This window comes from Scardinius erythrophthalmus (assembly GCF_964197995.2).
Source record: "Scardinius erythrophthalmus genome assembly, chromosome: 10".
NCBI lineage: Eukaryota > Metazoa > Chordata > Actinopteri > Cypriniformes > Leuciscidae > Scardinius > Scardinius erythrophthalmus.
In genome coordinates, this window is record NC_138230.1 from 3,561,195 (window position 1) to 3,577,923 (window position 16,729).

Consider the following 16,729-nt stretch of genomic DNA (forward strand, 5'->3'; position numbering starts at 1 on the left):
ACAAACACACACACACACACACACACACACACACACACACACACACACACACACACACACACACACACACACACACAGAGAGACATGCACATACTATTACTTTTTTTAGGTATATACATAAACACGCAATACAGCCAAATTACTCCACGTCATTTATTTTTGTGGAAAGCCAGTGCAGGCCTGAGCGGCGGTCATATTTTGTACCGCGATGCGGTACATCTAGTTTTCAAACATGTACTAACAGTTAAGGCTTCTGTTATTCATGTGTGAATCCTTATGACTCTCTATTACTCTTTATAGCTCTACATTGGTTTATGATTAGTTCATATCTTTGCTGATCATGAGTTCATGTTGAAATAACTATTGATTCAGGTATTAGGATATGATTATTCATGTACTGTTATTGTAAAGGGTTACCTAAGATATATATGAATTTCTCATTTTACAGTATTGCTTTGGTACGAAAGCACATGCTAAACTCATAAATATGATCCTGTTTTATCAGTGTAATGATTGTTGTCAGAGTGACTTACTGAACTGATCTGGACTCTTTAACCACAGGCATGAGCTTCTGAAGAACTTCATCTGCTGTATTTTGTGCTCCAATAAACTGTTTTAGATCAAAAACCTCCATCTTCTGCTCTGACGTCAGCAACACATAAACCAGAGCTGACCACTGTGAAGAGGAGAGTTTGGTTTCTCCTATTCCTCCAGATTTCAGATAACGTTGGTTCCCTTTCGTGGTCACTCCGAGTTACGTCGGATGACGACGATTGGGGTTTCGCTTAGAAGCCTATTACCTTCAAGTATTAGAAAACGAGCCAATGGCAATGAAATGCCATGGGTCTGCGGAATTTGCCTAGCGCAACTCCGCCCGCCGCAGGGGGTATATAAGGAAGTACGCTAGCACAATGCAGACATGCTTTCGCTTCGGAGCCGAGAACTTCTCCACTCCTGTAAGCCAAATATTCTGAGTTATTCTTCTCTTACCTTCGAGACGAGCGAGCTCTCCGGTGTTGGTGTGACGGCGATTTTCAGCGAGTGCACACTTCCCTGCTGATCTTGTCAGTGATCTGACAGCTAGTGTGATTTCTCCCTGTTCGCTTCAACATCCGCGGAGTTTCCTCTCACAAAAAGAGCATTGCATGTGGCACGTCTTTTTAAAGATGTCTCGCCCGTGCACTTCTGGTTGTGGTCGCGATGTATTTTCTCCTGATGGGCACAATCTCTGCTTAGCGTGTTTGGGCGTTGATCACGCTGAAGCAGCGTTTGTGGATGACTCATGTTCTCATTGCGGGAACATGACCATCTCCATGCTGCAGTCGAGACTCAATGAGCTCGTCAGAGCGAGAGTCCCCTCATCCACACCCCGATCTACGGTCTCCCCGAGAGGCTGTACTTCGGCTGGTGGCCAGGGTGACCTGAGGGTATCTGTGTGGGACAAACCGCCGATACGTCCACGGTCCACACGCCCCTCTTCAGCATTGGTACCCGCGAGCGTGCAAACCGAAACCGCCGGTCTCTCTACGGAAGCCCCGCGCGTTTCGTTTCGCGTTTCACAGGAGGATGCAATGACGATCACTGCATCACAAGGTGGGTATGAGTCCTCGGGAAGTGAGGATTCGGCTGTGTTGCCGCCCTCGGGCGCGCCAGCATTGCCCGAGTCTGATCCCGAGCTGACTGCCATGCTTTCCCGGGCAGCCGCGGCCATTGGGCTCGGGTGGTCCCCGCCGCCCGATCCAGTGCGCTCGCGGCTGGATGATTGGTTTTTGGGAGCGGCCGCTGACATTCGTCGCCGCCCAACCCCAATACCATTCTTCCCGGAAGTGCATGAGGAAGTCACGCGGTCCTGGAAGGCTCCCATGTCTTCCCGCGATCGTTCGTCGGCTTTCTCCGCCTTTCCTCCCCTCGATAGAGCTGATGCTTGTGGGTACACTGGGATTCCCACGGTTGAACGTTCTGTCGCGATGCAGCTGTGTCCAGCAGGCGCTTCATCACGTGGTGATCCTAAGCACCCGTCCAAAGCCTGTGGATTCTCGTCCACTCTCGTGGCGAAGTCTTACAGTGCGGCGGGACAGGCAGCTGCCTCTTTGCATGCCATGGCCATCCTGCAGGTCTACCAGGCCCAGATGCTTCGTGACATGCACGAGGGCAGGACAGACCCAGGGCTCGTTGATGAGCTGCGCGCCGCCACCGACCTCGCTCTCCGAGCGACGAAGGTGACCGCGCGCTCCCTGGGTTTGGTGATGTCCACAGCTGTGGTCCAGGAGAGACATCTCTGGCTGAACCTGGCTGATATGTGTGAGCTCGACCGGACTCGTCTGCTTGACGCTCCCATATCCCAGACCGGCCTTTTCGGCGGTGCCGTCGAGGATTTTGCCCAACAGTTCTCGACCGCCCAGAAGCAGACTGAGGCTATCCAGCACGTTCTGCCCCGACGCTCCACTGCTCAGCCGTCGGCTCAGAATTCTCAGCCTGCTCGCCGCCGAGGGCGCCCTCCCGCGGCCGCCCCTCCCGCACGGCCCCAGCAGCAACCTTCACCCGGGCCGCGTTGTGGTGGGAGCCGCAGGCAGGCGCCACAGCCCTCTCCAGCCCCGCCGCCCGCTAAACGCCAGGCCAAGCGGCGCTCCTGAGACGGGCTGCTCAGGGTTGGCTTCAATTCTGTCCCAGGAGCTGGTAGCAGGGCCACTCCTTCCCCCGGTGGAGGGCCGGGGGAGAATCTTTTGTTCTCCACTCCCCGCTGTTCGTCCAACGACGAGCAGTACTTTGATGTGGTTGAAGACAGAATTGAATTCCCCAATCCTGAGCCGACAGAGTCCGAGGGCCGCAGTGCGCGCCACCCTCGGGTCCCGCCACTGCCGCCCTCCTCTGTCCCAGAGGTGCGGGATGACAGCACGCGCCGCCCACGGGCCTCGCTCCTCTCATCCCCCTCTGTCGCCAGACCCCTGCCAGAGCACGCCCCCGTGGGACGCGCGCCCTCCCCTGGCCTCCTCTGGCAGGACGCGGTTAATGACCGTGCCCCCGCACAGGGCCGCTATGCCACCCTCGCCGGTGCCGGTCATTCCGCCTCGCTGCCCCACCGACGGTACGTCTGTAGTTCGTATGACCCCGCTGGTGCACTTTCTGGAGGCCTGGCTAGAGCTTCCCAGACTGTCCCGCTGGGTCGCGAGAACCATCAGGCTCGGCTACGCGATTCAGTTCGCGAGATCTCCTCCCTGCTTCAGGGGAGTCCGCTTCACTATGGTCGGTGGCAATGCCCCTGTCATGAGAGCGGAGGTCGCCACCCTGCTGGCGAAGGGTGCGATCGAGATTGTCCCTCCAGCCGAAATGAAGTCCGGCTTCTACAGCCCTTACTTCATTGTACCCAAGAAGTCCGGTGGGTTACGGCCAATCCTCGACCTGCGCGTCTTGAACCGCTCCCTTCACAGGCTGCCGTTCAAGATGCTAACGGCCAAACACATCCTCCAGTGTGTGCGGCCGCAGGATTGGTTTGCAGCGATCGACCTGAAGGACGCCTACTTCCATGTCTCCATTTTACCTCGACACAGACCGTTTCTACGGTTTGCTTTCGAGGGGCGGGCATACCAGTACGCGGTTCTCCCTTTCGGACTAGCCCTGTCTCCTCGCGTCTTTACGAAGGTCGTCGAGGCAGCCCTTGTTCCCCTCCGGGAACACGGGGTTCGCATCCTGAACTATCTCGACGACTGGCTGATCCTAGCTCACTCTCGAGACCAGGTTTGCGAACACAGGGACCTAGTGCTCCGGCACCTAGTTCGTCTGGGCCTTCGGGTCAACTGGGAGAAGAGCAAACTCTGCCCCGTGCAGAGGATCTCTTTTCTCGGTATGGAGATCGACTCGGTCGCCATGTGCGCGCAGCTTACGAGCGAGCGCGCGCAATCACTGCTGACTTGTCTTCGTCAGTTCGAGGGCAAGAGTGCGGTTCCACTGAAACTTTTTCAGAGGCTCCTGGGGCATATGGCATCCGCAGCCGCAGTAACGCCGCTGGGATTGCTTCATATGAGACCGCTTCAGCTTTGGCTTCGCGATCGAGTCCCGAGGTGGGCATGGCAACACGGCACGCTCCAAGTCCCAGTGACTCCAGCCTGCCGTCAGACCTTCACCCCGTGGGCGAACCTCAATTTTCTACGGGCCGGAGTGCCCTTAGAACGAGTTTCCCGGCATGTTGTTGTGTCAACAGATGCCTCCAACACGGGCTGGGGCGCCATGTGCAATGGTCATGCTGCCGCGGGCTCCTGGACAGGACCCCAGCGCCTTTGGCATGTCAATTGCCTCGAGTTGCTGGCTGTACGTCTCGCCCTGCACCGCTTCCGGGTGTTGCTCAGGGGTCAGCACGTACTAGTCCGATCAGACAATACCGCAACAGTAGCGTACATCAACCGTCAAGGTGGTCTACGCTCCCGCCGTATGTCGCAACTCGCTCGCCACCTCCTCATATGGAGTCAGAAGCATCTGAGGTCGCTTCGAGCCATTTATATCCCGGGACACCTGAACCAGGCGGCCGACGAGCTGTCTCGAGTTTGGCCTCTCGTTGTAGAATTGCGACTCCATCTCCGGACGGTCCAGCTGATTTGGGATCAGTTCGGCGACGCACAGGTAGACCTGTTTGCCTCCCACGACTCGTCCCACTGCGACCTGTTTTATTCCCTGACCGAGGGCACGCTCGGCACGGATGCACTGGCGCACAGCTGGCCGCGGGGCCTACGCAAGTATGCGTTTCCCCCAGTGAGCCTCCTTGCGCAGACCTTGCGCAAGATCAGGGAGGACGAGGAGCAGGTCATTCTGGTTGCCCCATATTGGCCCAACCGGACCTGGTTCTCCGAACTTGTACTCCTCGCGACAGCACCTCCCTGGCCAATTCCTCTGAGGAAGGACCTCCTTTCTCAGAGACGGGGCACCTTATGGCACCCTCGTCCCGATCTTTGGAGCCTCCACGTGTGGCTCCTGGACGGGACGAGGCAGGTTTGAGTACCCTTCCACCTGCGGTGGTGGCTACCATCACTTCCGCTAGAGCATCGTCCACGAGACATGCCTATGCGTTGAAGTGGAACCTCTTCGTCAACTGGTGTTCTTCTAAACATCAAGAACCCACGAAATGCCCCATCAGTGTCGTGCTTTCCTTCCTGCAAGAAGGGTTGGAGCGAAGGCTGTCTCCCTCCACCCTGAAAGTGTATGTTGCCGCCATTGCCGCACATCACGAAGCAGTCGATGGTAAGTCTCTGGGAAAGCACGACCTGATCGTCAGGTTCCTGAGGGGAGCGAGGAGACTAAATCCTCCTCGTCCTCCCCTCGTTCCCTCTTGGGACCTCTCAGTGGTTCTAACTGCCCTGCAGAGCGCTCCATTTGAGCCTTTGCAATCAGTGGAGCTTAAGTTCCTGTCAATGAAGACAGCGCTCCTGGTTGCATTGGCCTCCATCAAGAGGGTAGGGGACCTGCAGGCATTTTCGGTTGACGAAGCGTGCCTGGAATTCGGGCCGGCTGACTCTCACGTGATCCTGAGACCCCGGCTTGGATATGTGCCCAAGGTTCCTACCACACCCTTTCGAGACCAGGTAGTGAACCTGCAAGCGCTGCCCTCGGAGGAGGCAGACCCAGCCTTGGCACTGCTCTGTCCAGTACGCGCCCTCCGTGCTTATGTAGACAGAACGCAGTGTTTCAGGACCTCAGACCAGCTCTTTGTCTGTCATGGTGGGAAGCTGAAGGGAAAGGCTCTCTCAAAGCAAAGGTTGTCTCACTGGATAGTGGATACCATTGCTTTGGCATACCAGCAGCAAGGTCGTCCGTGCCCCCTTGGTGTGAAAGCCCACTCCACACGTAGTGTGGCTTCCTCTTGGGCTCTAGCGCATGGCGCCTCGCTAACAGACATTTGTAGAGCTGCAGGCTGGGCGACACCCAACACATTCGCGAGATTCTATAATCTCCGAGTAGAGCCAGTTTCTTCTCATGTACTCGCTTCAACCAGCCGGTGCTAGATTCTGCTCAGGTGTCTTCGCTTGCTCGCCATTCCTCTCCACGGACGGGATACGTGCGATATTTCTCTCAGGTGAGTCTGATAAGCTCTGAGTTTCCTCCAGCACTGCTTATGTCAACGCCTGAGTTATGCCAAATTCCATACTCAGCTTTTGCGCTTGACTAGGTGCCACCATGTGCATGGTCCCCCCTCTGGGCGACCCCCACATGTGTATTCCACTGTAAGTCTCCTGGTGAGCGTGTGTCTTTCCCTTGGCAAGCCACCTTGCCACCCCTGGGGTTTAAAAATTCCACCTGCGGCTGGACACCTCAGTGATCTTCCATATGCAGCCTCTGGCCATATGTGTATTCTAAGTCCCCCCCATCAATGGCTGGGCGTAATTGCATACTTCTCCCTGGAGATATGCTCCCCAGTGTACCTTGGTATCCCTGTGTTAAGTAGGACTTCTTTGTTCGTGCTAGTCTCACAACAGGGAGCTCAGACTTACGCAGGGCACTGGAAGACAGCTGAGGTGGCGTGATTATACTGGAACCCCAATCGTCATCATCCGACGTAACTCGGAGTGACCACGAAAGGGAACGTCTCGGTTACGGATGTAACCCTCGTTCCCTGAGTGGGAACGGAGACGTTACGTCTCCCTACCACTTCCGCTGTACCGCTGAAAAACGCCTGGGGCCAGTCTCGGCTCCTCAGCGAAGGCATGTCTGCATTGTGCTAGCGTACTTCCTTATATACCCCCTGCGGCGGGCGGAGTTGCGCTAGGCAAATTCCGCAGACCCATGGCATTTCATTGCCATTGGCTCGTTTTCTAATACTTGAAGGTAATAGGCTTCTAAGCGAAACCCCAATCGTCGTCATCCGACGTAACGTCTCCGTTCCCACTCAGGGAACGAGGGTTCCATCCGTAACCGAGACGATCTCCTGCATCAGAGAATCATCACCCAGTTCATTCAGACAGTGGAACAGATTGATGGATCTCTCTGGAGAGAGATTCTCCCTGATCTTCTGTTTGATGATCTGAACTGTTCCCTCTGTGTTGTAGGAGCAGCTTCCAGTCTGTGTCAGTAGTTCTCGTAAGAGAGTCTGATTGGACTCCAATGAGAGACCCAGAAGGAAACGCAGGAAAAGGTCCAGATGTCCATTCTTACTCTTGAAGGCCTTATTTACAGCTATCTGATGCAGCTCAGATAATGAGTGATATTTCTTCTGCTTTAAGATTTTAGAAAATAAACTTTGTTTGGTTTTGTCAAACACATTTCTGTTCTTATATGTAAAGTAAATGTGTGCATATAGAGCTGCTAGATGTTCCTGGATGCTCAGATGAACAAAGCAGAAGACTTTCCCCTGATACAAGCCCAACTCCTCTCTGAAGATCTGAGTGCACAATCCTGAGTACACTGATGCTTCTGTCACATCAATGCCACACTCTCTCAGGTCTTCCTCATAGAAGATCAGGTTGCCTTTCACAAGCTGCTGGAAAGCCAGTTTCCCCAGTTTGAGAATCATGTCTTCATCTTTCACTTTCTTCTCATAGTCCTTCTCATGTTTGACGTTGGTCTGAATGATCAGGAAGTGTGTGTACATCTGAGTGAGAGTCTTGGGAATCTCTCCTCTCTCTGCTTCACTCAACATCTCCTCTAGAACAGTGGCTGAGATCCAGCAGAACACTGGGATGTGGCACATGATGTGGAGGCTCCTCGAGGACTTCAGGTGCGTGATGATTGTATTGGCCAGACTCTGATCACTGATTCTCTTCCTGAAGTATTCCTCCTTCTGTGGCTCATTGAAGCCTCGTACCTCTGTCACTCGATGGACACACTCAGAGGGGACGAGATCCGCTGCTGCTGGTCTGGAGGTGATCCAGATGAGAGCAGAGGGAAGCAGATTCCCCTCAATGAGGTTCATCAGCAGCTCGTCCACTGAGGCTGATTCAGATATATCACACAGTTTCACTTCGCTCTTAAAGTTCAGAGACAGACGACACTCATCCAGACCATCAAAGATGAACAACACTTTATATTCACCACTGGATATTTCCACTTCTTTAGTTTCCGGGAAAAAGACATGAAGAAGATCTGAAAGACTGAGTGTTTTGTCCTTCATCAAGTTGATCTCTCTGAAAGGAAGTGGAAATATGAGCTGGACGTCCTGATTCTCTTTTCCTTCAGCCCAGTCCACAATGAACTTCTGCACAGAGACTGTTTTCCCAATGCCAGCGACTCCCTTTGTCAGCACAGTTCTGATGGGTTTGTCTTGTCCAGGTAAAGGTCTAAAGATGTCACTGCATTTGATCGGTGTGTCCTCTGTTTCTGCTCTCCTGGATTGAGTCTCAATCTGTCTCACCTCATGCTCATTATTGATCTCTCCACTTCCACTCTCTGTGATGTAGAGCTCTGTGTAGATCTCATTCAGGAGTGTTGGGTTTCCCTGCTTTGCTGTTCCTTCACACAGACACTGAAACTTCTTCAGCAGGTTTGATTTAAATGTGCTTTGGACCAGTGAAAGATTGACAGATTACAACATAAAGAGAAAAGTTTTAGTAAATTAACAACACTCTCTAATTAAATAATTAGACAATATCACACAAGCAACAGTGCTGTTGGTCTATATATCAGTAAAACTGTTATTTGGCCGTTTGCACAAGCCTCTAGGAATTGGATATTGATATAAATTTCATTATTTGATTCTGTTCTCAATTCAAATAAATCTGGAAATATTTGAGATACATGATCATTTTGTAGGGAAAAACCTCTCCTCTAATGCAGTAAACTATACAGTGGACCTGCTTCACTGGATCATTACTATAATATTAAAGGTAAAAATGAGCAACAATGTCCAAATTATTGAATTCAATAAATCAACATTCAATTTAATCTGAAAATCTGAAGGCCGGTTTAATGAACTTCCTGAACTTCCTGAAAGAGTTGATAGTCTCTGAAAGTCTTTGAAATACTGATGGTAACAATAATCAACTCTTTTTAATAGAAAAAGAAATGTGACCTGATTCATAATTCTCACACTTTGACGCAAACAATTTTTAGTTTGAGTTTTTAATTTTTCTAATTATTTGCAATTAGTTAACATATTTTAATTAACAATATAACTGACACAGATTTAGATATACATTAAATAATGAATACATCCCTAATAGTTTAAGATCATAACTCTCTAGTGTTATTTCTAGCTTACTAATGAACTACTGTACGACCATTGTATAACTTTTCTGAGTTAAATGTAATGTTACTTAATTCACAAGCTGTTTTATCTCTCCATGGTTGAAACACATTTCAGTGAGTTGTACTGTATATTTCATCATATATTCTTGTGTTCATGGTTCATTCATGTTTATTTCATGCTATAACTAGCAATAAAGATATGATTGGTTCTTGCTGCCGTTTAAAGGAAGGGTTGATAAAGCGTCTGATAAATAATCTGTCATGCCACATTAAAGAACGGCAAACCGTACGTCTGCATCTGTTCTTGTTAGTCCCTGATTAGTTAACCTTCATCCACCTGTGTCTAGTTACAGTAGTTCCCTCGTTTACCCTGTGTATATATTCTCCAGTTCAGTTCTGTCCTTGATTATTGTTCGTGTCTATGTTAAAACACGCTGTTGCTTGTGTACATTATCTTTGTTTACTATCTATTTATTTATTAATAATGGATAGTCTGAGTACAGTGAGTTACTATCAGGATGAGTCTGTCTAGACAGAAATGTTGTACCTCATTTGAGTTGATGTTTGTCTTCTCTTAAATGTCATGTTGTCCATAGACCGGTCACTCTTCATGGACACACAGCTGGACTCTGGTGCCTGTGATCTCTGCTGGGGGAATCCACTTCAACAGAATACAGACAAGAATATATATAGTTCATTTTACATGGATAGATTGGTTCTCTATATGAGGTTTATCTACATTTATCCATCCATCTGTCTACTCAGGTCTTGCAGTCTCTACTAATGAGCTGATGAGCTGAAACAGGTGTTTTATATGAGGGAGACATAAGAAAATGTGTCGTGGTTGTGTTAGGGGCTCCAGAGAAGATCTGGGAAGAGCTGATCTAGTCTCTCTAGACACAAATGTTGTACCTCAGATCAGTTGATGTGTGTTTTCCTTTAAATGTTTCTGGCTGCCCCATAGACTGGTCACTCCTCATGGACACACAGCTGGACTCCGGTGGGTTTGATTTCTGTCTGCAGCTTTGGCTTCAATAGAAAACAGACAAGAGTTCATTTTGGCAATGTTTTTTTTTTACATCCAGATGCAGAAAAGCTTCTGAAAATGTTGAAGAGAGATTACAGTGTACAAGGATCATTTCACCTGTTTATTGGCATAGATGTGTGCTCTTTTAATAGGAAAGTGTATAAAAGACCCTGTGTGAGACGAGACCCTCAGGGCACCAACTATATCTAGAGGCGGAAAGTAACTACAGTAATTACAAATACAGTTACTTAACCAAGTTCAGCGCTTTTCAAAGTTCTCTGTCTGTCCGTCAAACATCAGGACTGAAGCTCTGGATCAGCTGTGAGAGGAGACCTGATCCTGTGCTCGACTCCTGCTATTGCAGCGCTTTATAATAGTCTGAGTTTTGATAATAAGTGGATATTTGCCAAATTATGCCATACATGCATTATGTGTGTGTCTGTGGTCTCTCTGTCTGTCTAAACAAAAATGTTGTACCTCAGATCAGTTGATGTTGGTTTTCCCTTAAAGCGCATTGGATGATCCATAGACGCGTCACTCCTCATGGACACACAGCTGGACTCCGGTGAGATTGATCTGTCACCCTTAAACTGACTTTAACAGAACAGAGATAACAGAACAGAGACAAGAATCAACTTGGCTGATTTAACATGAAAATAAATCCCACATGAGAAGGTTGTCTATTAAGACAGTGTGTTGAAGAGTGATGAGACTGTCCAAGGATAATGTCATATATCATCTAGCTGTCTACTGTGTGTCTTTGGGCAGTGTTTAAAGACCCTGAGTGGCTCCAACTACTGTATATCCCGGCACCAGAATATGATAGAGACAACAGATCACTATACCAACCCTGGCAAACACACACAACACCCTGTTATGTGCAGAAAATGAGTCTTCTATAACATTAAGATCATATGAAGATTGAAGTACCTGAATCCTGGAGAAGAATCTCCATGTCTGAATGTGTGTGTGTCGTCCATGATTCATTCAGTCTTCATGAAGCTGCTCGAGTAAGAGATCAGAAACACTCATTCACACACACTCAAGTACAGTACATTACAAAATTATTTGCAACTTTGACAAGTTTTTTTTTTTTTTTTTTTTTTTTTTTTTTTACAATCTTAATTATGTATGTTATGAAGAAAAATAAAAAATAAAAACACTAAAGTCTCATATTTCTATTCTCTTTCCATCATGACATTTTCCCCCTTTATGTTATTGGTTCAAAAAAGCAGTGATAATGATGAAATGCAAGAATATGATAAACACTTATTTTTCTTTTTCTTTTTAATATTGCATCTGTTGTGTTAGTATAAAACTAACAACCTGGAAAAAATATGAAGAATTTAAAACAAAAATAAAAAAGATAATTACTACTGGTTTATAAGTTGATTATATTGTAAATATGAATGTTAAAATTACAAAACTTGCAGGTTACTAGTTTAAGTTGATGTATCTTAAAAAAAAAAATTAAAAAGAATATTCAGGAATTTTTTTCTGATTATTGAGGCCCAAAATGACCAAATTTCCTGCTGCTTTTCCAAAACATTGTTTGCGCTGAATTTTTGTGAAAGTGGCTATAGCATGCAATATTTGTTTATTTTCTCTAATAAAATGTTTCCTTTTTTGTTTGTTTTTTACATTTTCTTTAAATGTTAAATTAATTAAAAATGTTAAAAATTTAATTAATAAATTCAAACAATGTAAACTGATGTCCATGTTTGCTATTTCTAGAAAGCCCTCCTCATCTGATGTTATTCTGGTATTGAGGCAGGTTGTAACATAACTATGGACATTAATTTACACAGACAATTATAATCAAACTATATGTCCAACAAAAACAGTAAGGATTTGAATAATAAGATCAAGAACTTTATATTAAGAACTTTAACTGTTATTTAAGTATTTCATGGTTACTTTGGGCTTTATGCATCTCACCTGAAGACTCTCCTTGATCAGAATCAAAGGTTATAGACACAGATTCTCAAATCTCTGCATAAGCGGCTGCAAACATCAAGAGTTGATAAAAATGTGGAAGTTGGGAAATCTAGTATCACTTTCATTCTCCCAGTAAATCATGGTTGCCAGATCTGCTCAAGCTCATATCATCCGTTTCATACACAGTTCAGTTGAGAAAGGCTACTAGTGCTCCAGTTCTGACAATGTACAAATGTAAAAACTTGCTCAACCTTTTCATACACAGTTCATACACATGAAATTGTGGCTGTTCGAATCGAAAAGCATAAGCTCTGCAATATCTGTCTTAAAATCAGCTCTTATCTCCTCTCTGTATGATTCACAGACATGACTCTAGTTTTCATTCCAAAATGCAGGAGAAATATTATTTATAATTCGGCCAAAATTACAAAATGACAAACAAAAACTAGGAAAGCAATTTTTTATTTTGTGAGCTTGAGTTATTCTTATTCAACATGATATTTAAAATACAGTTATTCTTTCTTTTCTTCCAATTATGGTTAAAACAATGAGAAAGGAACGGATGCAAATCTACATGGACCAAATGGAGATCGAAGAATATTAGAGTAATGAAGGCATTATAAGTTTAAGATAATGTATTTTAATTAATGAACGAATAAGATCTGCTCATACCAAGTCGAAACTTAAAGGTTATTAATAATAACATTACAATTACAAAATACCAAGACATTGTTAAATCTCAGTAGCAAATTGAGTTGCTATTTTTTACATGAATGTCGTTCTTACTGTGGTGATCTGATGGCAGGTAAAGATGGTGATTTGGTTCTGATGATGAATCCAGTGTGTTTGTGGACATGAAGCAGTAATACTGTAGTCCAGCATCTGATCTCTAAAGAGCTTCATGGGTAAAGATGGCACTAGATTACTGTTAAACAGCCTTCAGGTCTGAGATCAGAACTGTGCAAAATACACACATGTTTTCATTTAGATTTGGCACAGCAGGTTTTAGCTCATATCGATCTCAGATGATGATGGACTCATCATCTAGTGTCAAAGCTGCTCAGATCCTGGAGAAAATATTAGCAGAGCCCTTTTCTGCTCTTCTTTACTGGAAAGATCTGCAGATGAAAAATACACACATTTGTGTAGAAGTCTTTTTTTAATAACTGGATATAGTTTTCATGCTAGCTCAAGAAAATAGTTTAATATATCTAATATTTATCACATGAGATTGTAGGTAACGTGAGAATATGTGTGTAAAGTGTGTAATATCTGCTCTTTTCTCATGTGAAACTGTGAGGTGTTCTGAACACGACATAGAGACAGTGCAGTCGAGCGATAGTGTCCCCCTGAACCAACCAATCAACTGGAAATAAATACTTGTTTAGAAAACATTAAGCACGATTTCAAAAATATTTGCAATGCCCTGTGCCCTAATATAGCCTAGATGGTATTAAATGTGGCACTGCATTTATTGGACCACACAGTTTTGTTCTAATAAAAAAATAAAAAAAAGTCTCTGTCCTCTTTTCATTCTCACCCCCCCCCCCCGCCCACCACTAAATTCTGCCTAAAAATAAATTAAAAACCATCATGTATCGAAATTACAAAGAGTTGCATGTAGTTATGGTGTTAGATAACGTTCTCACATTTCAATGTTTACCATGCCATGGCTTTTTTGGACAAATATTATTGTGCCTTTAGTCTTTAAAACAACATAAAGTAGTATATCTCTTTTATATTTATGTGGTGGAGTGCGCTGCCGCTGAATAACACTGACAAGTCCTCTCTATTCAGTAACGTCAGTCTGATGAAGTTACGTTAGCTAATCTAACGTTAAGGTCCTTACACACTAACATACGGTGCGATATTTCAAAATATATACTGTAATTGAGTGTGTATACCATAAACAGTGACGTGTCGAGGTGTCTTTCTCTCCTGTTTGAAAAACGCGGACCAGTGATTCTGCTTTGCGATTTGCTAATCAAGCTGTGATTGACAGCGCTCTGATCCAATGGCGTTGGGCATTGTCATGTTGACAGTAAATCTAGCCTAATGATGTAGGGGGGAGGGGGTGGGGGTGGGGGGTGGCAATCATATTCCAGGGGGGGCCCCTGCCAACATCACTATCAGCATCAGAGAAGCTCAGAGCCGCAGTAGTCAGCTGATGTCACATGGTGGCGCTGTTCTACAACAAAACACATCAGCATTAAAATACACAGTGGAAGACAGAAACACTGGAGCTGACAGCCAGTCCAGCATTAAAGAAATATTATGTTTCACTCAGATATTTTTCAGCAGCTTCAACAGTGAAATACAGCTGAAAATCTAAAATAATCATATTTTTCTCATTTATTTATCCTAAATTTAATAATGTAGATCAACTGAGAAAAATCAATGCTATTTATTTATTCTCAGTACACATTGCTATAATAACACGGACACTCAAACCCCATCTATGTTCCTGGTAGCAAATTCCTCTAAAACATCATTAATAAACTGAAGGAATGGAAGAGAAGATCTGGAAGACCAAGAAGATTTTCCACTAGAACTGCTTGTAAACTGGTCAGGATCACAAAACTAAATCACTGCTCAGGATCTGCAGAAGACTGAACTGGCACAGGAGTCGAGCTGCACCGGTATTGATCACACACACATCATCTGCATGTAAGAGTCATCAGAAAGAAGCCTGACCTGTGATCTCATCACTAAACCCAATGTCTGAGCTCTGCAAAAACACTTCCATAAGCCAGAGTCCTTTTGGGATGAAGTACTGTGGTCTGATGAAGTTACAACTCAACTTGTTGGCTACAATCTCCAAAGGTGTGTTTGGAGGAAAAGGGAGAAGAATGTGAAGAAAAGATCATCTTGCTGACTGTTAAACATGGCGGTGGATCTGTGATGCTTTGGGGTTTCTGCGGCTGCCAGTGGAACATGAAATATTGTAAAGGGAGAGAGAAGAACGGATTCTACTAAACTTTGATGAACTTTTTTGATCCATTTCAAATGTTGACTACTGTATATATATATACAGTATATATAAACAACAAGGTGCTGAAAGCATTCTTTAGAAATGTTGGCCCATATTGATAGTATAGCATCTTGCAGTTGATGGAGATTTGTGGGATGCACATCCAGGGCACGAAGCTCCCTTTCCACCACATCCCAAAGATGCTCTATTGGGTTGAGATCTGGTGACTGTGGGGGCCATTTTAGTACAGTGAACTCATTGTCATGTTCAAGAAACCAATTTGAAATGATTCGAGCTTTGTGACATGGTGCATTATCCTGCTGGAAGTAGCCATCAGAGGATGGGTACATGGTGGTCATAAAGGGATGGACATGGTCAGAAACAATGCTCAGGTAGGCCGTGGCATTTAAACGATGCTCAATTGGCACTAAGGGGCATAAAGTGTGCCAAGAAAACATCCCCCACACCATTACACCACCACCACCAGCCTGCACAGTGGTAACAAGGCATGATGGATCCATGTTCTCATTCTGTTTACGCCAAATTCTGACTCTACCATCTGAATGTCTCAACAGAAATCGAGACTCATCAGACCAGGCAACATTTTTCCAGTCTTCAACTGTCCAATTTTGGTGAGCTCGTGCAAATTGTAGCCTCTTTTTCCTATTTGTAGTGGAGATGAGTGGTACCCGGTGGGGTCTTCTGCTGTTGTAGCCCATCCGCCTCAAGGTTGTGTGTGTTGTGGCTTCACAAATGCTTTGCTGCATACCTCGGTTGTAACGAGTGGTTATTTCAGTCAAAGTTGCTCTTCTATCAGCTTGAATCAGTCGGCCCATTCTCCTCTGACCTCTAGCATCAACAAGGCATTTTCGCCCACAGGACTGCCACATACTGGATGTTTTTGCCTTTTCACACCATTCTTTGTAAACCCTAGAAATGGTTGTGCGTGAAAATCCCAGTAACTGAGCAGATTGTGAAATACTCAGACCGGCCCGTCTGGCACCAACAACCATGCCACGCTCAAAATTTCTTAAATCACCTTTCTTTCCCATTCTGACATTCAGTTTGGAGTTCAGGAGATTGTCTTGACCAGGACCACACCCCTAAATGCATTGAAGCAACTGCCATGTGATTGGTTGATTAGATAATTGCATTAATGAGAAATTGAACAGGTGTTCCTAATAATCCTTTAGGTGAGTGTATATAATTAATATATCGAGTTGTTTGTTGTGATGGTGATTAGACGAGATTTGTGGTGACGTCACAATCATACTGCATTGTGGGACATATAGGTGCCTGAAGGGTACATATGAAGTAGACTCGCTCCCTCGGTCAAAATCGAGGGAACGAGGGTCTGTCCATATAAACTTCCCTTGTCCACTTCACGAAGTGGAACGCACTTCAAAATGGCGGCTGGGATTCCCCCGAGGGGAAGTGCTTAGGGAAGTTCGCAAGTGCGTGTCTAAAAGTCATAGACAGTATATAAACTGGACACAGTGACCCCATAGGTTTCAACGGAGAGAAGTGAAGCAAATTAGAAGCTCTCACTTCCTGATGGCTGAGCGACTGCGCAGACTCAAACTGAGCTTGATGACGCAGATGTGACGTGAGCAACCCGTCTGTCTTCT

General features: G+C 45.8%; 1 protein-coding gene and 1 pseudogene across 2 annotated transcripts in view; both read right to left on the minus strand.

Moving 5' to 3' along the window:
• Positions 1–16,729, minus strand: part of LOC308697131 (NLR family CARD domain-containing protein 3-like) — a 327,315-nt pseudogene that overhangs the window by 15,593 nt on the left and 294,993 nt on the right. The gene's annotated exons all lie outside the window — the stretch shown is intronic.
• On the minus strand, positions 530–11,196 carry LOC308697596 (NLR family CARD domain-containing protein 3-like; the record flags this gene model as incomplete). Its single annotated transcript, XM_081376940.1, has 6 exons — positions 11,123–11,196; positions 10,670–10,786; positions 10,078–10,194; positions 9,713–9,826; positions 6,905–8,477; positions 530–730 (listed from the first exon to the last, which is right to left on the minus strand). The coding sequence occupies exons 1-6, from the start codon at positions 11,170–11,172 to the stop codon at positions 530–532; spliced, it is 2,172 nt and encodes a 723-aa protein (XP_081233066.1). The 5' UTR covers positions 11,173–11,196.